General features: G+C 43.9%; 1 protein-coding gene across 1 annotated transcript in view; it reads right to left on the bottom strand.

Annotated features, from left to right (window-relative positions):
* gpc1 (glypican 1) overlaps positions 1–23,729 on the bottom strand; it is a 140,906-nt gene extending 117,177 nt beyond the window's left edge. The window contains exon 1 of the mRNA XM_033031525.1: positions 23,017–23,729. Coding sequence (XP_032887416.1) covers positions 23,017–23,167 — 151 coding nt within the window. The 5' untranslated portion in view covers positions 23,168–23,729. The remainder of the gene's footprint in view (positions 1–23,016) is intronic.
* Positions 23,730–25,532: the final 1,803 nt, after the last annotated feature.

The following is a 25,532-nucleotide window of genomic DNA, read 5'->3' as shown; positions in this document are numbered from 1 at the left end:
GACCACAGATGCCGCAAATTTAAAATGCAGGACGGCTGGACACGTATGATGCAAATCTGCCGTGTTCTGCAGCCAGGCTCACTTACACTGGATTAAATGATTTAGAAGGGATTTATACCCCACAGGTCACACGCAAATAACAGATCAAATGTTCAAACCCGAACGAGAGCTGGGGATTTCCAGTCCCAGTCTCTCGGCTCCGGGCAGCATTATTTGGATTTCTCCTGCGGTGTGAAGATTACCAAGTAAAACTACATAGAGCAGTGAGATTATAGGTAATGGTTAGAGATTCCCGACATAGTCCCGATTCCCTCCGATCTTCCTCATCGGCCGTCAACTGAAACAACATTACTGCAAGATTTTTGAGCGGAAAGAAAAACGACCATTTGGCTCAAAGATCCAGTCCCATCAATCAAAACCACTCACCCATCTTTTGAACCCATTCCCCTTCAAACTATTTTGTTCTGTCTTTGTTTCTATGACCATTCCTTCTCCTATGTGGGAATTCCACGCCTCTACATGATTCAATGACCAGATGCTGATGTGCTTATCGTAGCTCAAAGTCCTTGCCTTCATGAGGACGTAGTCTTCCCTGAACTAGCACTTCATCTCACAATACAGGAATTGGAGATGGATCATATTTCATTGATCAGAACAGGAACACAACATACGCATCAGTTTAGCACGTTCATATCCTATTTCTGAAGAACATAAAGGAAAAGCACTCGTGTAGGTGGAGCGGGAAATTCAAAGAATGCTAAGAATGTGGACTTCCTTATCTTAAAGAGTAGTGGTGAATTCCATGGATCCTTATATGAAGAAACTAGGTAAATATCTTGGGAACAAAGAGATAGAAAGACATTTTGAGAGTGTTAACTGAAGTAAGGAGAAATTGCCTTGTAGAGCATAAACACCAGTATATGCGAGTTGGGCTGATTTTGCACAATACACATTGCACATATAATCGTGAGTGATTTTAGCCTTCGCCTCATGCAAAATGTATTTAGATCAACTTCTTTATCCTGTTAAAAGGCGTCTAGTAACCTTTTGGGCTTTGAGCAGTTCAGCATCATGATCAATCTGCCAACATACTCTATGATCTGCAAAAGCATTTGCTCCATCTAGGCTGGACGTAAAGCCAGTCTCCTCAGCCATTCTTTATAACTGTTGTTAATCACAGTCAAATTGACCTCTGTCTTTATAAACCTTCTCCAAAGGTGGCAATAACTGAGTGAGGAAAAGGGGAGGGTGGTGGAATCAGTCAGAGAAACCTTCATCCAGGTGAGTGATGCCGATAACATCCAATACACTCCAAGGCGTCCATGCCCTGTGCTGTCAGCTGAAAGAACAAAGATGTTTAAAGTATACAGCTGCGTGGTACCCAGAGCCCCATGGTGTTTAATATTCAACAGAATGCTCCAGATAACCGGGAAAATACTGTAGCTTCAAAACAGAGAATGTTGTTTTTCTTCTCGTCCCCCCTCCCCCCCAACCCCTCAAAACTAATCTCCCATTGGGTTATATTCACCTTCCATCAGACTCTGGGGATACCATCAGCTAAACAACCTGACTGAAAAGGGCCACGGAACTTACAAAAAAACACTGCAGGTGAGCTGCTTCAATCTCTGCGGGTTATTTCGGAATACACAGCTCTCATTAGTACACCAACATTGACTGCAACTCTCCTTACACACACAGGACCTGTACCACAGAGATGTTGAACCCTGGGGAATGGATTATGTCGCCTGCTTCAAAAGGGACAGCCATGACCAGGATTGAATATAAACTGTGAACAAGCCTCCCTCTTGGCAGAGAGCTAATGGCTTGTGCCGAATCCCCTCCTGTTCTTTGTCTTGAAAACTGGTGTCCGTACCGGTAGCTGCTTGAACCAAGTATTGCAGTGATGAGAAAAGCTGTATGGTGGTATTCAGCAAACTCACCACCCCATGATCGTAAATCAGCGAATTGCTTTATCACCCACATTCCCCCTAACAAAGTTACAAGCTTACAAATGTATGTTTCAGTCTTTCGTTCATTCATGGGATATGGACGTTGCCCACACCAGCATTTATTGCCTGCCTTTATTATAATAATAATAATACACTTTATTACAGACTCGAGGTCCAGACAAGGGGCAACATTACATTTAAAAAATGCATTGCATATTAAAAAATATCATAAAGTACATATAAAATCTTAGTATATCATAAAGTACATATAAAATCTTAGTATATCACATAAAAGCAAAAGCATAAAAACACAATACACGAGTTAAAAATCCAGATTAAAAGAATGATCAATATCCTACAACGAGACAACGATACCAGTGTCTCCACAACTGGGATTCGTAGCTTATGTTTGACAAGGACACAATAATTACATTTTTAGTAATTTATCCTGCAAATGAATTTATACATGTGATTTCTTAGGATAGCTTCTAAAGTACTGACTCCTGCAGCCACAAACATATTATTGGCACTACACCATCTAGGTTTCCTTAGCAGTGTTCTCATGGCATCGTTATATGCCACCTTTCGTCTCTGCAAACTTGTCTTTCCATAGTTCGACCACAGGTGCGCAGTGTAGAGTGGTGTGCAGTATGCTCTAAATAGCGACATCTTCACCACATCTGCACACGCACCAAATTTACGCAAGAGAATATTCGCCTGTACATACAGCATGCGTCGTTGCCTATAAATATCCTGTTATTAACTGTGGGGAGACAGTGGTGAACCACTTTCTTAAATCTGTACAGATCCTGGGATGAAGGTAGCTAGAAGATAGAAACAAAAAGCTGGAGTAACAAATGAATGAAAGATATGCAAAAAAGTAACGATAAGGGAAAAAAGCCATTTCACCTAGGCCTCAGCTAAAAATGGCCTGTTTTCTTTCTCATCGTTACTTTTTTGCATATCTTCTATTCATTTGTTCTATACCTATTATATCACCATCCATGTCTTTAGTTTCTATTTCCCCCGACTCTCAGTCTGAAGGGCCTAGACCCGAAATGCTACCTATTCCTCTTCTCCAAAGATGCTGTCTGACCCGCTGAGTTACTCCAGCATTGCAGTTCCGTCCTACACATGAAGGTAGCCAGTGTTGTTTGGAAGGATGATCCCGTGGACAAAGGGAAATAGGAGCAGGAGTAAGACGTCAGGTCCTTCAAGCCTTCCCTAACATTCAATGCGATCTTGGCTGATCCATGTTGACTTCAACACCTTTTCTGCATAAGGTCTCCATAACTCTCAATTCCGCAATCTTTCAAATATTTATCTACCACCACCTTAAATATAATCTAACAAGCTAGCCTCTACCTCCCTCTGGGGCAGAGAATGTCAGAAATTCGCTTCCCTCTGAGAAATTAATCACACCTATTTTTTAAACCCAGTGACTATAAAGAAGGTAGATATATTTTCCATCCAAGATTGTGCCTTGATGGTGGTGAGTCCTCCCTTTCCTGGTAAGTGTGCATACATCTGGAAAGTTCATTTATAGAGGTACCATGAGCTACAAACTATCCTGTGCAGCCCAGCTAGAGGGCCATTGGTTGTGTCTCTCCATCTAATTATTCCTCAATGATTCTACAACCCCTCCCTGGCCTTCACAAACATACGAGTAAATCAGTGAAACTGGCCGACATTCTCCACTACACTCTTTAGACCGTTACTTAGAGGAGATAAAATTAGTAAATTTGCAGATGACAATTGGTGCCTTCGTGGATAACAAAGAGCATAGTCTAAGGATACAATGGGACATAGATCAGTGGCAAACTTGTGCGGAGTGAGGGCAAATGTAATTTAATCTATACAAGTGCAAGGCGTCACATTTTAATTGAATATATGCAGTTAACGATGGTCCTTCAGAGCATTGATGCAAAGAGAGATTGGGATGCAAGTCCATAGTTTCCTGAAAGTGGCAACACAGGTGGGAAGAGTCGTGAGATTGGTATGCTTGCCTTCATACACTATAGGAGTTGGGAAATCACATTGCATCTTTACAAAATATCAGTTAGACTGCTTTAAAGTATTGTGATTATAATTCTATTCATATCGCCACACTGCAAGGGTGTTTTAGCAATAGAAGAGATTCGCCAGGATGTTGCCTGAATTAGTGGGATGTTGTTATAAATTGGATAGGTTGGGTTCATTCTCAGTGGAATGTAGGAACTGAGGGGTGATCTTAGAGGCTTATAAAATTCTGAGGGATATAGATAGGATGGATAGTCTGAACCTTTTTCCTTGGGCAATGGCGTCTGGAACTAGAGGGCACAGATTTAAAGTGAGGTCTGATGAAATATATGTTTTTCATGGGACATGATGAATATCTTGGACCTGTTGTCAAAGGAGGCAGATGCAATTACAGTTTAAAAGACATTTAGACAGGTACTTGGACAGGAAAGTAGAAAAATATAGGCCTAAAGCAAGCAAATGGTGACTAGTGTAAATCATGGTTGGCGTGGATGAGGTGGGTTGAAAACGACCATTCCCTAGCTACGCATTTCTGTTTCTGAAATATTGTACCTTTTGACATCAGAAACATTGACAGCCAATCCCTGCCAACAGCCGTGGACATGAAAACGACTGTTAAACAACCAAATGTAATTAAGAGCGGAAATACTCAGGCAGACGCAATTAGACCAGTTGGTCAGATTGTTCTTGCCTCAGACTCATATCCCATTCCAACGACATGAGCACTTTATGTAGAGTCACATTCCAGTCCAATACTGGGGTTGGGCTGCATCATCAAGTGGGGCTGCACATGCCCTCCCAGATGGATAAAAATGCCCAAGACATTTTTTTTAAAGAAGGCAACGAGAGCTTAACCCTCATGACCTGGTCAGAATTTACTCCTCTACTTACATGAATAAAATATTATCTGTCATTATCCCTTCTTTGGACCCTGTTATGAATACATCAACTATCATACTTGTGACGTAATGGCAGCACTTCAGTTGAATCCTCTGTTCTTCAAGCATGGAGCGGGAGTGGTGTTGATGTGATGTGAGAAAATGTGAGACATTGATTGTCTAATGAAAGCAGAAAATTATGTATTGATTGTATATAGAGTATATATTATTTTTGGGAATAATATTACAATGACTGCCAGGATTAGTGAAGCCCTCATCTTCATTCAGTTCAGTGCAATAAAGGGTCTAATACATTTGCAGAGGGTTCCTTTATATTAACAGCTGCTGGCGGAACAATGATCTATTAACAGGTGATGACCTGCTTTGGAATATGCCAACTGCATGCACAAATATTCCAGCACAAATTGCTCTGAGAGTTTGCCAATAGATGTCAGATGCGATGGGTGTATTGCACAAAGGGCCTGTACAGGTCCAGATACAATGACAGGTATCAGGGGTAGCAGTGTGAAATGGGGACCCAGTGCGCAGAGGTGGACTGGGGAAGTTGAAACTGTGAGGATGCTTTGAGAATCTATGTTACAAAACTTGGAGCATCAATTCCAGAGATGCCTCGTCTGCAAACTTATCTTCTTTCTTGCCCATTTGTAAATAAATGCATCCATTTAACAAGAGGAAATAGATTTGAGATTACTGAAAATTTATAAAACTGTCCAAAAGCAGGATGGTTAATTAGATTCAAAAGCAATTGTAGTGTGAAACAGAAACTTAAGATGTAGAACATATGAGAAAATAGTCTAGCATTAATGAAAAGCTTAATAAAAAAAAAAAATTTATGCTTTAATACTAACCATTTTAATGGTCTATTTAATTTTGTAAATTAGGTACTAAATCAAAATGTTTTACTTTAAAATTGATGTTTCTATTTCTGTTGCTATGCTGCTTAACGCCTTTCCCTGCCTTTGCCCCTTCCAGCACTTCACAACCAATTCACATCACACAGCCCTTCAGTTACCATCCAGACCGCGAGCTCATCCAAATCTTTGCCGACCCTCTGCTTCCTGTAGCTTGTGAAATGGGTGGCAACGTTGCAACTGGTAAAGCTGCTGCTCAAAGCACGAGCAACTTCAGCTCAATCCTGATCTCTGCCTGATGCTGTTTGTGCCGAGTTTGCATGTTCCGCCTGTGACCTTATAGTTTGGTCCACCGAGTCCACGCCAACCATTGATCACCCATTCATACTAGGTCTATATTATCCCAATTCCTACACACAAGGGGCATTTTAGAGACGCCTATTAACCAACAAATCCACAGGTCGTTGGATTGTGGCGGAAAACGGATCACCCGGAGAAAACACGTGGAAGCAGCTCCTCCACTGTGCTGTAGGTCCACTGCTTTTCCCCTACATCATAAAGATATGTGTATTGGTAGGTTAATTTCTCAAATTGAACTGCCCCAAGTGTGTAATAAGTGGCTGAATCTTGGGGAAGTTGATGAGAATGAGCGTGAGAGGAAAAGAGCAGGATTAGAGTACGATTCGCTTAAATAGGTGCCCGATAATTGGAGTGGACTGAGGGCCAAAGAGCCCGATTCTGTGCTATACCTATGACTATATGACTGTACAAAAAGTTACATTCTCCTGTTTGTTACTCCATGGCCACAGGGCTCCCCATCTCAAATATCTGACCTTTCCCAGGCCGATAACCTTCAATATCTGCCATCCTTCAACTTTGACCTATTGCGCATCCTGTTTCTGTTTGTCTAACAGTAGCAGCTTTGTATTCAGCAAAGATCCTATAGCAAGCAAGATAGATCACTCGACGGAAAAGGCGTAGTACGGTCATGGGCAGATTCATGGGTAATTTTCGGCCCCATTTTCGTAACCGGCTTCCGTCTCCGCACCAAAGATTCCATAGGATACTAGTGCGGAGACGGAAGCCGGTTATGGAAACATCCTCGTAAAAATAAAAGTTATTTGGGAAAAATCTTCTCCTCATTTTCAGAATTATAATTTATTAACACAAACTGTTCCCCCGCAACGCTGATTACACTGCGAGTCAGGTCGGGTTACTGAAATGGATGAAAGAAGGCCCATGTTCCACACTACATGTCAGCCCATTGCATTTAGAAGGATTGGTCTATCTTGCTTGCTATAGGAACTTTGGTATTCAGTGGTCTAGATCTTGCACTAAACTCCTTCTGAATCTCTCTCTCTCTCTTTCTCTCTCTCGATATACATATATATACTATATATATATATGGAGAGAAAGAGAGAGAGAGAGAGAGAGAGAGAGAGAGAGCGAGAGAGATGTTGCAAAGCCCTTGTATCTATTTCTTCAGCTTTTAGGAATCGTAGAAACCTTTGCTCAAATAATGTCTACCTGATTATCACTTGTGAAGTACAACATTAAAGGAGTGGTTATCAATAATGATTGTCACAAATTCCTGTTAGCAATTTACAGCACCAGACAACATTCTGTATCAGTGTTGATTTGGTGTTTCAACAGAACAAATTCAGCCCTGTTGTATCCTCAGATTAGGTACATTCCATTCAATTAAGTGGCTATCTACCATTTGCAATGACCTGTTTCTCAAGCTCTGTCCATGCCAAAACATGCCTTGCAACAAAGTCTCATGCAACCAAAACATATTTTACTCTTGCCCTCTTTCAAAACAATTAAATTGGTGACTTTTTGTCTTTGACTCTTATTCAAAGAAAGAGGTGGCACAGTTAGAGGGGCTGCCACCTCACAAATCCAGATTCAATCCTGACCTCTGGTGCTCTCTGAGTGGAGCGTGCACATCCTCCCTGCGAATGCATGGAACCCCCTGGTTGCTCCAGTTTCCTCTAACGTCACTAAGATATGTGGGTTGGTGAGTTAATTGGCCATTGTAAATTGTTCCTAGAGTGTAGGAGAAGGGTACAATTTGGAAAGAAGTTGCTGGTAATGAGAGGAGAATAAAATAGGTTCACATTGAATTATTGTAAAAAAATTGAGTGGTTGATGGTGTGCACTTAATGGGTCAAAGGGCCTATTTCCATGCTATAACTCTATGGCTCTTATGTCTCAATGAAAATAATTTCACTATATATACATACATATATATTCTCCAGTAAAAACCATCATGTAACAAACACATCATGTTTGCTACTAGCTTTCTCTGCTACATTAGCAGCAGTCCAGTACTCTTTTCCCCCAGGTTATTAGGATAAACATATAGACCATTCAGAATCGTGAGCCTGTTCTGCTGCCAGATGAGATTCTGGTGATCAGTGGTGTAATTCCTTAGCTAGAAATTTACCATTGATGAATGATGCAGCGTGCCTCTAAAAGTCAGTACCAAAGATAATGGAATACATTTCTGAAAAGGAATATTGATGCACCTTTATAGCAAAGAGATAAATTTCTAGACAAGCACATTGGTTAACAAAGGTATTATCAATCTCAATTTGAACTGAACAATTTGCCCGGTATCAGGAGTCAGAAGTGGCTCAGATGGTAGTTCTTGCTTCCGACAACGTGAACTGAAGTTTGTGTAAAGTTCAACTTAGCTGAATGATTACCGGGATAGTGAGCAAATCATATAAAGAGAGACTAAAAAGACTGGGTCAATGGCCACTTTAGTTCGGAAGAATAGGATGTTACCTCATTGAAACATATAAAATACCTATGGGGCTTGCCGATGTGATGTTTCCCCCATCTGTGATGCTGGAACCAGGGAGTCACTGTTCAAAACATTGGGTCGTCCTTTCAGAACATAGATAGAAATTGCTTCATCCAGGGTTTAAGAAGCAACTGCAGATGCTGGAAAATCGAAGGTAGACAAAAGTGCTGGAGAAACTCAGCGGGTGCAGCAGCATCTATGGAGCGAAGGAAATAGGCAACGTTTCGGGCCGAAACCATTCTTCAGACGGGCTTCATCCAGGCGTAGTGTTTAGTTTAGTTTAGAGATACAGCGTGGAAATAGGGCCTTCGGCCTATCGAGTCCACACCAATCATCCATACCCTAATTCTATGTCCTACACACTATGGGGAATTACAGAATTCAATTAACCTACAAATCTGCACATCTTTGGAATGTGGGAGGAAACCAGAGAAAAACCATGCGGTCACAGCAAGAACGTACAAACTCCTCACAGACAGCACCCGCAGTCAGGATCGAACCCGGGTCTCTGGCACTGAGAGGTAACAGCTCTACAACTGTGCCATCGTCAAAGTGAACCTTTAGTTCCTACCTAAGAGGGCTCCAGAGGATTAGTTGCTGCACTTCCTCAGGGAGCAAATCAATAGATATTTAAATGTAAAGGGAAGGGGTTTGGCACAAGAAAATGGGGCTGAGGTGAGATTATCATGATCTTCTGAACTGCTGAGCGGGTAAGAGGGGAAGAATTACCATCCACTGCTTCTATTTCTGACATTCCAAAAACTAGGCAAAGATTTATTTCTCTGTATACATTGCGACAGAGTAGCCGAGTACTTTATAAAGAGGTGGAAGAAATATCCTGGGTGAATGGAGGTGAACATTGCTCATTAACATTGACATCTGCAGCAGGGCTGGGGCGGGAGATTGGCTGGGGCAAAGGAAATCCTCCCTTACTTTTGAAATAAAATATTCTCATCCCTATCCCTCAGGAATGCCAAGTCCCTGTGAATGACAATTAGTCTGCGACAAGCAGCCTCTGGTAAGTTGCCGCCTGTTATTGTACAATATTAACTCCGTCGGCAGCACCAATGGGGTAGGGCATCTGGTAATGCTCCACGACAAATGGCACTCAGTAAAAATTCAGACAATTTCCTTCCTAACCACCTTAAAATTCTCACCACAATTTTCCTGCAGACACTAAGCTCAGGCACTGGACCCCAAAAGGACTCAGAGGAATGTATTTGAATTTACAATGTGTGTTGGTCAGGGGCTTAGATCGTTTCTATGGAAACGGCAACACTGGGTCTAAAAGGTCTGGCTCTGTGTAACACAAGTTCACAAAGGAGGCTTCCGTCAATTAGAGAGTTTACCAGCTCTTAACTTTGCAATAACCAGTATAGGGTCCTTTGTCCTACCACTGTGTTGCATGCTCTTGTGCACTGTCAAAAGCTTGGCCTTTTTGAAACAAAGGCATACTTAAGCAAGTCTATTTTTCAACAGGGAGAAATGTAGGTAAAGGGTCATTTGCTCATTATTCTTGCGAAGGTTAATAACGCTGAACCGACCATTGTTCAGGGGGACATTCTTCAGGCACCGCACAACAAAGAGAGAATGGGATTTCTCCTCGGTAGGTAGGTGGAGATTGTGAGGAAGAGGCAGAGTGGGTGGGGATGATTGATGACAACAGGTCTGAGCAGGTCCAGACAACCCGGCCAGCAGTTCAGACAAGGCCAGACACATTAATAGGCCAGATTTTCTTTCTTCTCCTCCTTCTCTTCCTTAGACACCAATTAAAAGGCCAATATCTGTCTCAGAAGCAATTTAATGGGGAAAGGGGCCTTCCCATAATTAAAATCAGACCGTCATACTGCAAATTAATTCTAATATGACAAAGTTTATTGCCTAAATATATGAAGAGGGCAGTGGGAGTATGTTAGTAGAAGAGTAATTTTGGACTAAATCTCCACTAAACCTCCCGCCCACACCCTCCCCCATCCCTAATTACTGAATGCACTGGGGCAGCCATGATAGAATTTGCTTTAATATTTGAAGTTGACAGTTCATTTGTATTGTGGCACTGTGGCTCTAGCCCAGGCTGTTACCATCTGAGATACAATATATCGACACTATTTGAGCATCAGGGAGAGGCAAAGATATGTGATAACTCTAGGCGCTGGCCCATGTAACATCAGGATGGTTTGGAGTGCTGGAGTGGGTTGAGAAAGGGGGGGTTTCCTGGACTGAGATGCTGCAGTTTACCACTGGGTGAGGCACCCTGGGGAAAAACATACCAGGTCCCCACACCAGGACTCGGGTCGAAGGGTGGGGCGAGCATGTGACAAACTTCCACTTTAAGGATGCAGCTGGCAGAACTGCTAGCTCATGACACCATAGGCCAGTGTTCAATCCTGAGCTCTGGTGCTGTCAGTGTGGAGTTTGCACGTTCTTCCTGCGGCCGCAAGGGTTTCACCCAAATGCTCCTGCTTCCTCCCACGTCCCATAGACCTGCAGGTTGTTAGGTTAATTGACTGCTGGAAATTGCCACAAGTGTGCAGAATAGAGTGACAGAATCATCAAGAAACACAGCATGGGAACAGGCCCGTTGACACCGAGTGCCACCCACTTACGCCCATCCTAGATTCATGTCAAATTTTGTATTCTCCCATATGCCCATAAACTTCCCCCAAGATTCTACCACTCACCTAACCCGAGGCCCTGTTTCTAGGCTGCACCACATGTCTCAGCAGCCCCAAGTATTGGCAGTGCACAATCATTTTGCCCTTAAAAACTGCAGCGGCTCTTTCAGATTCTGAGGCCTGTTGTTGCTGCCGTTCGAAACATGCCACTGACCAATTAAACAGGAAAGGTCCATTACATACGACGAGAATATAGGTGCAAGAATCGGCCATGTCCACTCAAGCCTGCCTCACTGTTCAACTTGATCAAGGCTGATCCATGCAAACCTCAACAGCTCTTCTGTATCACACCCTCATTGCTCTCAATCCTCCTATCTTTTAACAAAGTTATCCAACTCCACATAAAATATTACTAATGATCCTGCTGCCACAACCTTCTGGGTTAGAGAATTCCAGACATTCACCACCTTCAGGGAGAATACATTTCTAGGGTGGCAGTGGTGCAGCTGGTAGAGCAGCTCAAGAGCACAAGCGACTCACAGCACAAGTGACCCCGGTTCGATCCTGACCTTGGGGGTTGTCTGTGTGGAATTTGCATGTTCTCTCTATGACTGCATGGGTGCTCTGGCTTCCTCCCACATCCTACAGATACGTGGGTTTGTAGGTTAATTGGCCTTTTATACATTGTGTTGGAAAAGGATGCAAAAGTGGAATAACATAGAACGAGTGTGAACATGTGATCAATATTTGGAGTGGACACCATGGGCTGAAGGGCCTTTTTCCATGCTGTACCTCTAAACTAAACTAAACACCTCTGTTTTAAATGACTGTCCTCTTATCTTGTGTATGTCTTGTTGTTAAAGATTTACCTTGATTCACAACTGAAAACATTTCAACATCTACCCTATCAAGCTCCCTTCAGGAAACTTGTATGTTTGAATAAGGCCACCTCTCTTTCTTCTAAACTGCAAAGAATATAGATCCACCAATGTCTCTTGCTAGGATCATCTCAGAAATTAATCCAGGATCTCCTTGAAACTGCCTCCAATTCTACGATATCCTTTCTAGGTAATGGCACCAATCTGTGCACAATATTCCAGGTGTGGCCTCACCAACAACCTGTAGAGTAATAATAATTAAGATTTGGAGGCCGCTGTTGGAATACGATCGGGAAATAAGGAGCGACAAGAGGTTCCAAATAAGGAGCGACGAGGTTCAAATATGACAATGAAGATCCTGCCATGGGTTAGATGGGAGAGTGGCAATGGATGAGGCTGAGCAAGATGGATGGATCATAGAGGCGAAAATAGTTCACACCGATTTTGGGTGCTTACAAGATCAAGATTTGACAGTAAGTCATGCTGGAGATATTTCTGGTTAACATAAAACTGGATCAGGCATCTCTTTATAATGCACAGGGCAGTCTGCCAGATGACTACTTCAGTGGTGCAACTAGCGACACCATTATTTCACTTAATACCCATGTCCACCCACGTTAACATAGATCGGCATTCAAAGATGACTACTGATAATTTCAGTAAATTTCAAAGAAGTCTGGGTCCAGTGGCGGGGCATGATGATGGTGCAGATGTTGCAGACTAAGAATCCAACAGCTTGGACTAACAACCCAGACCCGTGAGTTCAAATACCCAATTTTAATTCAGTTGATCTCATTGACATATGCAATTTTCACAGGGTAGAAACATAGAAAATAGGTGCAGGAGTAGGCCATTCGGCCCTTCGAGCCTGCACCACCATTCAATACTGATCATCCAACTCAGTATCCTGTACCTGCCTTCTCTCCATACCCCCTGATCCCTTTAGCCACAAGGGCCACATCTAACTCCCTCTTAAATATAGCCAATGAACTGGCCTCAACTACCTCCTGCGGGAGAGAATTCCAGAGATTCACCACTCTCTGTGTGAAAAATGTTTTCCTCATCTCGGTCCTAAAAGATTTCCCCCTTATCCTTAAACTGTGACCCCTTGTTCTGGACTTCCCCAACATCGGGAACAATCTTCCTGCATCTAGCCTGTCCAACCCCTTAAGAATTTTGTAAGTAGAAGCAGGCATGGTTTCCAATGGCTGGTGTGTCACAGTTTCAAAATAAAGGGTCGGCCACTCAGGGATAAGCAGAAATGTCTGTATCTGGAGAGTGGCGAATGTTTGGAAACCTCTTACCTGAGATGGCTGTGGAGGCTCAGTTGTTGATTCTATTCAAGAAAGAGATCAATAGGTTTTAAGAGAATCAAGAGTATGGGGTTTAGTGAAGGAAAGCGAGGTTAAGTCAGCACAGCGGTAGAATTGCTACCTTACAGCACCAGAGACCCGGGATCGATCCTGACTATGGGTGCTTTCTGTACAGAGTTTGTACTTTCTCCGTGACCACATGGGTTCTCTCCGGGTGCTCCGGTTTCTTCACACACTCCAAAGACGTACAGGTTTGCAGGTTAATTAGCTTCTGTAAATTGTCCCTAGTGTGTAGAATAGAACTGGTGTACAGTAATAGTTGCACTGAAGGACCTGTTTCCACACTGTATCTCTAATCTAAATGAAAGCGATTCTGAATTTTTTTTTAAATTCAATATCTTATGACAGAGCAGAATGGAGGAGTGAATGGTTATCCTAGATCATAAATGTAAAACAAACCATCTATCAATAAGAATGAACACAGAATTGTTGGATGTTTAGTAAGCCCACCTTAATGTTATCATCCAGCCAACCCTGCATGTAACTCCAAACCATCAATGTGATCAACACATTTCTTAAATCAAAGATAGATATGGCTCCAAGGCTTAACGGAATCAAGGGATATGGGGAGAAAGCAGGAACGGGGAACTGATTTTGGATGATCAGCTATGATCATATTGAAGTGCTGGCTCGAAGGGCTGAATGGCCTACTCCTGCACCTATTTTCTATGTTTCCATGTTAAATGCCTTCTGAAAGAGCTTACTTAGGAAGCCATTCAGTTCGGGGAGAATTCGGAAAGGCAACCAATGCTGGTCATGGAGCCAATACGTAGGTCCTGAAAAATGAATAAATATAAATAAAAATCTTTGATTTGTTGAACTTCTACTTATTTAAAGACGCACTCGGTTGACATTGGGACATCTGACCACAACTCATTGCAGGCTGTTCAAACATCTTTTAATATCCACAGTGCAATGAGTCACCTGGCAGCTGAGATGATTCATCCCAAGTCTGCCTCTGTAATGATACTTCTGGCTTCTCTCCACTACTGGAATCATCATTATGGCCACCACTGGCCACTCACGAGAGTTAGGGACCACACAACAGGTTGCAAACATGTACTCATCTGCTAAGGGCTTATCCCACTGTAGCTTCAGAAACATAACAGCACATGCAAATTCCCCCAAACTCAGTCACCTTCTTGACACAGCTAAAAAAAATAAAGAAGAAAGCAGGGATTGCAGGGTTCAACAATGTTGTACATTCAAAACCAGGTATTTCAAACCAAATATTAACATGTTGTTCAAATTTTAACCCGTTTCCATTTGTGAGTAGAGAACAGACATTAGAATGATTAGGAGGCCCTGACCACGAGGAACAGTGGAGGAAGAGACTGACTTTGGTGCCTTCCCACACAGTGGGAAACTTTGATTCTGCTGTGTGGGGATGTTTTATGTTAAATTCTATAGTGTGTGTTCTTTATACCCTTTCTGGCTTAATTCCTCCTTTCACCACCTCCAGTTTAAATTCCAGTTGGAATATTTTGGAGGACCCAAGAACCAAGATTACCACTGAAGTGGATCATCTTCTAACATGGTTGTTAGAATTTTGTTTGATTCAACAAATTCCAACGGCAGACTTAACTGCCTGGAGAAGCAGAACTCTAGGTGTTCTGATTGCTGACATTACAGAAGAAGGGAAAGCCAAAATGTCACTATTCTGGGCCTTTTCCCAGGTGGCTTTCCTTAGCTTGCAAAACCTTCACCCACAGAGAGCACAACGCCACAGCAGAATTCATTTTACTGTCTATTTTCAAGCTTTAGTGAACCATGGATGGTCATAGTGTTGTAGAGCATGAAAACAAGCCCATTAGCTCAACAGGCCCAAGCCAACCATCCATTTATAGTTTGATGAAGGGGCTCGACCCAAAACGTCACCTATTCCTTTTCTCCAGAAATGCTGCCTGGCCCGCTGAGTTACGCCAACATTTTGTGTCTATATCTTTGGTGTAAACCAGCATCTGCAGTTCCTTCCTACACATTTATACCATCGTCCACCTGCCTCTGCCTCCACACACCATCCCTCCTGGCTCCATGTATCCATTATCCTTCAGTCCACCACTCACCATTCCCCCTCTTATCATTACTGGCATTCTCTTCACTCTCATACCTTATGCAGAGCTTCAAGGCGAAACACCAACAATGTACTTCCACCCACAGAGGCTGCTTGATCCTCTGAGCTCTCCCACCAGACTGTTGCTCCAGATTCCAGTATTTCCTTCATGTACCCATTTGCACTGATCCTACATTGATCCCATTTTTTATTCTCTCCCTGCACCCTTCTTCACCCACTCACTTGACACACTGGGGGAAAGTTACAGCACACAATTAATCTTGCACCCTGTGTGTCTTTGTGATGTGGGAGGAAACTGGAACATGCGGAGGAGACCCACTCAGTCACAAAGAGAAGGCGCAAACTCCATAAGGAAAGTGCCGAGAGTCAGACTTGTTTTATTTGAGATCGGAAATATTTTTGCTTTCCATGATGTAACACAATCAAAAGCTAGCCTATGAATTGTTGCTGTATTTTAAACAGAGCATCACAAGAGCAATGAGCCAGCGGTATTTTGTGACCGAGGAGTTGTGAATGTATTTATTGTTCACGATTCAAGTCCAGCTTCACTGTGCAATGGTAGCTGCCCAGGCACCTCACACCATCTTGGACACAGGCCAAGCCTGCAAGCTTTTGTCAAGAGAACATATTACTCTGCAGGCCAAATATTTGAGTAGTCCACTTTAAAAAATATTTTCTTTGGCAACAAGGGTGGCGAACCTTTGAAAGCTTCACTGTGTATAAACTAAAACTCCCACACAAGTCCTGCGCTGGCATTCAGACATACTGCTGACTGCAGACAATGAGCTGTGGTTTTACTCTGAGCTCATGTCGTTCTCAGTCAGTTAGCTCATACACCAGACGTTTGAGCATGAAGTCCAGGACGATACTCGGGTGCAGCACTGAGGGGTTCCTGCACTGTTGTAGGTGCTCCTATGCAGCCTTAAGGGAGTGCTACACCGTCCACAGTACTCACGTATAGAACAGGGGGCGAGTTGCATCGTCACAGGTACTCATGTACAGTACTAAAGGTGTGCTGCATAGTCACAGGTACTAACGCAGTGTACTGATGGGACGTTGCACAGTTAGAGGTACGCGTGAATAGTACTGATGGTACGTTGCATAGTTTGAGGTACTACGGGGTGCTGCATAGTGGGAGGTGCTTATTGTAGATCATTCACTATTGCTGATTTGATGCATGTCTGGCTTTGCTGTTGTTCACCCGATCCTGGATCCGTAATCCAGTTCGGGTTTCCACTATACCATCTGGTGGTGTGTGACTAGCAGTTTTTAGTTTGATCTAGGACTCAGAGTCTACAACAGCTTATGTAATGCAGTTTCTATTAAATGTTATTAAAATACTTATTATGAAGTTAAACGACTCAGTGTTATCTGTACCTCATACACTTATGTATAATGTTGAGGGAGTGCTACATTTTTGGAGGTACTCATGTACAGTATTGAGGGTGTGCTGCATAGTCAGAGGTCTACTATTGAGGATGTGCTGAATAGTGGGAGGTGCTTATGTACAATGATGAGGGAGGGCCACTCTGTCGGAGGTACTCACGTACAGCTCCAAAGGAGGGTTGCACTGTGGAAGCATTTATCAACAGCGTTGAGTGTGGCACTGTTGGAAGAGCTCAAATACAATATTGAGGGAGTGCTGCACTATCAGAGGTGTTGCAATGTGGCACTGAAAGAGTGCTACACTATCCATGGTGCTCCTTTTTGGGTGAGTCATTAAGTGGGACATCCTGCACTGCCTGCTGAATCTAAAATAAATGACAGGCAGTTTATCCCAATGACTGCTATTACCAAACAGCATTTCTAAAAATCAGTGCAATCCATTCACCACTTTTGCTGATCGCTCAGGACCTTGTTATTTGGATCTTGCAAAGCCTGTGACTTTATTTCTGCTCTGCCCACAACACATTAGACGTTACAGTAGTTTAGACAATGGACAATAGGTGCAGGAGTAGGCCATTCGGCCCTTCGAGCCAGCACCACCATTCAATGTGATCATGGCTGATCATCCCCGTTCCAGCCTTCTCCCCATAGCCTGTAGAGCTGCTGCTTCATAGATCCAGCAATCTGGGCTCAATCCTGAGCTTCAGTGCTTGGAATCTACATGTTCTCCCTGTGACAGTGTGACTTCCTCTGGGTGTTCCCGTTTCCCTCATACCCCAAAGATGAGCAAGTTGGTAGGTTAATTGGGCTCTGTGAATTGCCCCCCCTTGTGTAGGTGAGTGAACCCAGAGGGAATTGAGGAAATCTTGGGGCGAATAAAATGAGTATTGGTCAGAAAGGTGCAAATGAGCACTGACTTGGTGGCCAAAGAGTCTGTTTCTGTGCTACACCTATGATTATTTTCGATAACCAAAGTCACCAGTTACTGGTGAAATCATAATGTGCAGCATCAGACTATCTCATATGAGGAACACCTTCACGCTGGCTGTCTCAATGAGCAGGGGAGTTATTACAGCTCAGCACAATCCATCCCTCACTTTCCAGCAAAATAATACATTGACACAGAGATGAAGAGAGATCTCAGCCTTCCATTCATATGGAAGCATAATTGTACTAAAACATCCAAAGGCACGTTGTTGGAGCAGAATTAGACAAAATCTGGCATTGAGCCAACGAGGAGAAACTGGAGCAGGTGTTCAAAAACACAGTCCAGATTTCCATACAATTTAGAAGAAAGTAAATTGGCCCATTAAGCCATTGCTAGCTCTCATTCCCATCCCCCTACTTAATTTTCCCTGTAACCTATTCGCCCCACATTCCTATGAATTACCTACAGATTCTACAACATGTAGGGGCAATTAACAGTGGTCAATTTACCCACATCTTTGAGATGCAGCAGGAAATCCATGCAGTAAAACTCCACAAAAACAGTGGCAGAGGTCAAGATTGACCCGAATTACTGTGGCTGTGAGGCAGTAGCACAACGCGCTCCATCAGTCTGCCATTCAGGGGCGAGGGTGCGGGTTTGTCAAAGGAGGTTGTGGGGTTCAGGGAGAGAACATTCAAGATTTGGGACTAGGCACTTCAAGGCACATCTCAGGCAGGATAAAAAATGAGGGGATATACAAGTGCACGCAGAGTTCTTGGAGAGAGGCAGAACCAGTGGAGACCACAGTATGGGAGGGGCAAGCCCACAGCATGCCAAATGTAGTTTATAGCTGTTGTACTTGGTCTGTGGTGGGTTGTGAGCTGCAGAGTTTTGAGGCCTGGGCTAGGATAACAGTGGAATAGCCTACACTGGAGGCATTGTAAAATCTCTGTACATGAGGCTAGCTAGTTCAATAAAGATCAGAACTCAAGCAAAGGACTATTTGGGCTGCCTCTTCCTCAGTGCCACACTCTGATTTAGTACAGAAGGGGTGTCAGGAGACCTCTGCTGAGGCAATGGCCTATCCAGTGCTGGCTCTGATCCACAGAACTATTTTCTTTTGTGCAAGGCACATTATCATTCACCATACAGAATCAGCAATTTGGCAAAAGGAATGAAAAAAAGGATCAATTTAACAGCGTATTACTGATTTGACTGAAGGAGCATGGAAATTCTCCTCGACTCTATGCCAATATTTCTCCTTCAAGCAGCAATATAGAGATCAGATTAACCTGCCACTTATCTTCTGTTGCTGTTTGTGAGATGTTGCAATGTGCAAACTGGTTAAGGTTTATCACCGCAGAACAAAGTGATTTGAGTTCTAAGGTATTCCAAGGCTGTAGACCCTTTACTCTGCCCAGATTGCTGCATAAATGCAAATTATTTCAGCTTCTTGAAAAAAGGTGGACATCCTATTCCTGTTTGAACTGAAACAAAAAAATGTTTTGTTCTTACTTTTCCCACAAATCTGAAATGATCTGAAATCTGAAATCCAGCATATGACCACATGAACAAGGACCACATGATTTTTGGGGGGGGGGGGGGGGGCTGACAAGGAACAGTGACAGTGCCAGAAGGACAACACAAAGAGGACACGTATTTTAATATAGAGAGGAAATTGTATGATGAAGAAAGAATGTGAAGGAGTGGCAAGAGGTTTGGTTCAAGAGAACTTGGGCTGCAAGTGAGAAAGGGGATGACTTGGCAGAGAGGTTTAAGGAGGGACTTCCAGATGGAACAGTATAGATGAGTTAAAGCACGTGCACCTAACTGTTGTTGAAGCTGTTTGCAACCATTAAATTGATATTCATCCCCTTCTACCTCGTGGTAACAATAAAAGGTATCTGCAAATAATGTATGATAATCCTATGGGAAGTTGAACACATATTTCCATCACTAGGGCTGCAACAAATTTCCTCACTGACGATGGATGGTATTCTGAGATGCTGAACCTGGAGCATCAGGTTAAAAGTATGCTCAGCTGCAGTGCGAATGATGTGCAGGTTTTTCTACAGTTTAGTGCAAACTGCATCTTTAATATCCTCAGCAGCACTGCCAGAAGGCAAACATTTTATTTTAAACACACTCAAAGGAGCTGATTGAAATTGTAAAAGTGCCTGTTTAACATAAAACAAAATCCTGTGACACAAATGAACACGTCACGTGGGACCATCATTTTGCTTGGAAGAAACATGTGATTAGTTTCCAAAATTTCAATTGTTAGGACTTTTCTTGCCTCACTTCTATATTCATTAAAGGACTAATTGGAAGCACTGAGATTGGTCAACAATTTCCCCCAAATTGTGCAGTGTGGGAGTGGAGGGAAGTTGGACAGTGAGAGGGAGAGAGATTGGGTGATGCACGGAGAAATGGTGTTGAAGGCATTTGTGTAGGGTATTGCATGGTGGCATCAGATGGGATAGTTCAGGGTAGATTTGGCAGTGGTGATGGGATGACTTAGTGGGGGGAAATGGGGCATGTGGAGACGAGTAGGTTGGGAAGGGGGATTGGCTGGTGAGGTGGGACAGAACGGTGTGGGAGTAGAATACAGTCAGTGTGTGTGGAGATAGGCTGGGGGGGGGGGGGGGAGGATGGAGAAGAAGGGCATTGGGGGTGAAGCAGCGGGATAGCACTGTGCAGAGGGCATGGAATGTGAGGTGGAGATGGGAAATTCCTGGCCAGATGAGATGTTACAGGGCACGGAGAGCGTAAGGAAGGGAGAAAGTTCAGGAAGAGATGGATCAATGCAGAGGAAGACAGTGCAAGGAGAGATTGGCACATTGAAGTGTTTTCACATTGAAGGTCAGGGACTGCACTGAGCAGTAAGGGGGTGGGGGGTGGGGGGGATATCGGAGTCCCATCCGCAGATTTTACGACCAGGAATAAAATGCCAAACTGACCACATCAGCTGCACAACATCTGCATTTATATAGTACCTTAGACAAAAAGGTTCGAGGAGACTGTTCGAGGAGTCTACATACATTGTCTGATGCCCGAGGCTATGAAATGACTGCAAAAAAACAGTAGAATGATATTGTTATACGCTGACATCTCTGGGGGCATTTTTGAAACGAGAGTACAAAGAATTTTCACAACCACAGTGCATCTTAAAGAATTTTGCTGCCAATCAAATACCTTTGAAGAACAGACACGTGCAAAAAGTTCTGAGTTTAGGCAGTGAAGTACCACACAGAATAAAGAGGTATTGCCCACAATCCAAACAGAGGTGTTCATAAGAATATTGGGGAGAAATCTTCATTGCCACAATACTATATAATCTTTCATAATGATTGAAGTAAAGATACCAGTAAAAGTAAGTACCAGTAAAGAGGTTAGTTTTAACGTTTCAGATCAAAGACACTACCTCAGTACAACACCCATGTATAAGCTCAGGTCGTGCATTTAGGCGGATGGTGTCTTGCCCAGAGGTGAGCACACTGCCCACCCATTTGACGACACGTTGCAAGGAGAACATATTTCTTAAAGCCCGAAGAGCAGAGAGGGAGAGAGAACAAAGCAGCTCCACCTAAACATCAGGGTGCATTTGCTCTCATGACTCAAGGGCTCAGAGGCAAGGACAGTCCCGCTGATTGAAGGTGGCCCACCAGTTCTGGCATGAAAATGAAGCCAGGCTTTGCACTGAAGTCGAGGGGTTGGTTCCTGTTCACCGACCTCCAGCAATGCTTATTAAAAGATGTCAAGATACCGCCAGGGTCGAACACAGCGATTTGCCCCCGGATAAACAACTTCCATTGGATTCCCCTCTCCCTCCCGCCCAATCAGATAGACTATACACACAAGGCTGCGCTGATCAGAGGTGGCAATGCTCTTGTAGCCAAAGAACATGTCCAGTCTTCCCTCATTTAGGTGCCCTTCCAATATCCCATGCAGAATCCACGGCTCCAATAGCCATGACGGTGTGCCTTGCAGGGAAAGTGGAGCGTAAATGAAAACGACACCAAGAGCAGATTTGCATTTAATTACGGTGCCAATTGCATTTAACCCCAAGTGCAAAAGGCATCAAATATCCTTCCTATATTCCCCAACCCCACCCCCATCTCCAATTCATTTCAAAATGTAACAATGAGCCAGAAATGAGAACATCTCTTCTGAACCTGGACGCAACAATAGGCAGTCGCCAGAAAACTCTTCTACGGTGAAATGCCCTGCAGAGCATTCGGCGAAGGCGGTCATCTTTCTGCGGTAATCGCTATTGTCCTCTCACCCGTGGCTCTGATTACATGGGTGTGGGGTGTGGGGTGTGGGGTGTGGGGTGTGGGGGGGTGGGAGAAGGGCATTGACTTCAGCAGCTCGCATCAAAGAAAATCACAGGACTGGCCAAGGGGGCCAGCGTGGAGAGTGTGGGGACCACCCGGTCATGGTCAGGATACCCGGCGGGCTGGCACCAGCTCCGATCACAGCTGCCCGCTAGATCCATCCATTGTCAGAAGGCACAATAGGACCTGCTTAACAACTCTCAGGTAACATTTTTTAAATCAGACATTTTTTTTTAAAAACAGAAGCGCAGCCGCATGGCACCCACCCCACTTGAACAAAAGGATCTCAGCCTGGTATTCAGAGGCTTTCTTTAGAGTGAACGTGGATTCATCCCCCTCCACACCCCACACAACACTCCCTTCAATCCGGACACTGTTCAGTGAGACAATTAAAAGTAGAATTTAAGAAAGCGCCTCACTGCTTGCTTATCTCGCCCCCCACACCCCCCAACTCCAGGTCCCCTCTCTCCACGTTGGGCAACACGGACCCATTTCTTAATCGCATCTATCCCGACAAAGAATCCAGCGAGGGTGCGCTAGTACAGGCTTCCCATACTCTGCACAACTCCAAAGCCCCACCATTCAAATTAATAGCCACAGACAATGGGGGGAAAAACATCGTTTAACTTTCCCAGTCCTCTGATCAAATCCCCAAACAAACCAGGCTGTAGAGAACTATTTCATTCCAACCAAAGATCTTAGAGTCTAAGATCTTTGATTCCAACCTTGTTCTGCCACACATACAATGCAATTCGTATCAGTACGCTGTAGTTTTCTTTTTAAAACACCACCCTCCCTTTTACAAACCAAAACAAGAAAAGTCGCTTGCATAAGAGTTATTGGTCTCTCCGCTCCAACCCTGGGATCTTAGGTGTCGCCCTGCGATGTCACTTACCGGAGATCTCGGTTGAAGGCACCCCGGTCATTGTGAACCCCTTGGAGCTGTAGAGATATCTCATGTCCGAGCAAATCCTGGATCTCTGGTCCCCATGAACGGTCAAGGCAAGGACCCCCAGGAAAGGCAGAATGAACCAAATCCACACCATCTTCACACGGGCGAACGAGCCGCACAACCCCAAACACAGAGAGAGAAAGAGAGGAAAATCCGAAAGCGAGATAAATCAAGATCTTGACAGTCAAAGGTTGGAATAAGCGCACAAACAAAGATACAATCTAAATAATAGTTTCCCAATCCGTTGCTGGAGGGAAAATCCAAAAATGTTCTTATTTCTTCTTCTAAAAAAATGGCCTTTAACTTGCGAGCTTCGGTGGGAGAACTCCGACTTTCAATCCAGCTCAAGGATTTGCAGATGAAAACGGGTTCATTGTCAGTGGAAATCCACGGCTCCAACACACAAAGAATGCACCGGACAAATTATTCTTCCAAAATAAATAAACACGATCCCTGGGAACTTTTTCTCTCTCTCTTAATTCCAGTTTTTCCTCTGCGGTTTGCTGCGGCGCAGATGGTGTTCGAGACGCTGAGTAAATGAAGAGCGGAGAGAGAGCGAGATGGTCCGTGGATGTTGCCTCCCCGCCTGGCACAGATGGAGACAGACAGAGTAACTGTCTCTTTCTGTGCAGACTGTGCATTATGGAGCGCTGCAACCCCGCCTCCTCGCCCTCATTCCCTCCCCACAGGATGTTACGAAAGGCCGCCAATGGTAAAATAAGCCAAGTTTTTTTTAAACCAAACACCTCCCCCTTTTTTTTATTAGTGACAATTCCCTGGACCGCCAGTTCTTTCTCTCGCTAAAGGTGCTGCTGAGTTAAGAGTGCGTGAAGGATGCGCGCCTGCATTTAACTCTTCCAGTTAGATACACAGATCCAGATACAAGCGAATGAGATGCAGCTTTAACAAGGACAAGTAGTACATGTCACATCTTGGCCTCAGATGTAGAATAATAATGATACTGACACAATATTTAGAGGTTACATTCCTTGGTCTCCGTGTTCAATATCTCACTCAGCCATGTCCTCCTGCCTAGGCTTACACAGTGCACATACGATCTGACCTCCAGGTCAGCAGATGCAAAGGTCATGATATTTGCATATTATCATCATGACACATCGTCATAACATCCCTCCTTTACCAGAATTAAATTTTAAATTAATATGTGTTCTTTCTAATATACTTTCCAATTAAATTCTTACAAAACATATTTGTGTTTTCATTTGTGTTCCAATAACTCACGAAACAGATGCATTACAATTTGGCGGATGTAGACCAGAGTCGGATGTTTTGAACTAATGTTCAAGGAACCCAACCTCAGGGTTCAATTACCTGCGAGCACCAGCAAACATAGAAAATAGGTGCAGGAGTAGGCCATTCGGCCCTTCGAGCCTGCACCGCCATTCGATATGATCATGGCTGATCATCCAACTCAGTATCCCATCCCTGCCTTCTCTCCATACCCCCTGATCCCTTTAGCCACAAGGGCCACATCTAACTCCCTCTTAAATATAGCCAATGAACTGGCCTCAACTACCTTCTGTGGCAGAGAATTCCACAGATTCACCACTCTCTGTGTAAAAAATGATTTTCTCACCTCGGTCCTAAAAGACTTCCCTCTTATCCTTAAACTGTGACCCCTAGTTCTGGACTTCCCCAACATCGGGAATAATCTTCCTGCATCTAGCCTGTACAACCCCTTAAGAATGTTGTAAGTTTCTATAAGATCCCCCCTCAATCTGTAGCAGGTGCCGCTACATGCCCCCCCCCCCCCCCCCAGCTCCAGCCCGCAGCACTTGAAACGGCCCCTCATAGAGCGTTGAGCGTCCCTGTGGAGGAAAACATAGGCACACTTCCGTAACACGCGGGCGACCCATGTCTGGAAGTGGGGACGGGAGCCAACCTGCGCACCCGTTCTTGAAGGTCGGCCAGCAACGCCGAGGCTGAAACCTCCTGACCACGGGCGGCGGGTAGGAAATCGCCAGGCACCCGCAAGGTAATTCTACACCTGAAGAAGGGTCTCAACCCAAAATGTCACCTATCCATGTTTTCGAGAGATGCTGTCTGACCCACTGAGTTCCTCCAACATTTTGTGTCCCACTGGACTATACTGATTCAGTTTGGAGCTGTTTTTCTTTTAATGGCATTTACCAAAACCAGTTGTTTTATCGAGGGGGGTAACAAAATGAAACTTGAGTTAAACGATGCATTAACTTTTGTCGCTGTAAGCGTGAAATGCGCTGCGAAATTTTCCATGCAGTTTTACAGAATTGAGCAAATTACATCTGGACGATTTCAATATTCTGGAGCAAAAATCCCATTTTCATGGTCATCGACATAAAGCTGAAACTGGATACTTAGAGCTGAATCACGATCAGCCCAGTGACTAAATCAAGAGTAACAGTTTATTTTACTTCGGAGTCACGTGAGTGACTACGTGAAGAACCCGCTCAGCACGC

The sequence above is a fragment of the Amblyraja radiata genome, chromosome 13 (assembly GCF_010909765.2).
Source record: "Amblyraja radiata isolate CabotCenter1 chromosome 13, sAmbRad1.1.pri, whole genome shotgun sequence".
Taxonomy (NCBI): Eukaryota; Metazoa; Chordata; class Chondrichthyes; order Rajiformes; family Rajidae; genus Amblyraja; species Amblyraja radiata.
Note: the sequence above shows the minus strand (reverse complement) of the source record. Positions and strands in the feature narration are given on the sequence as shown.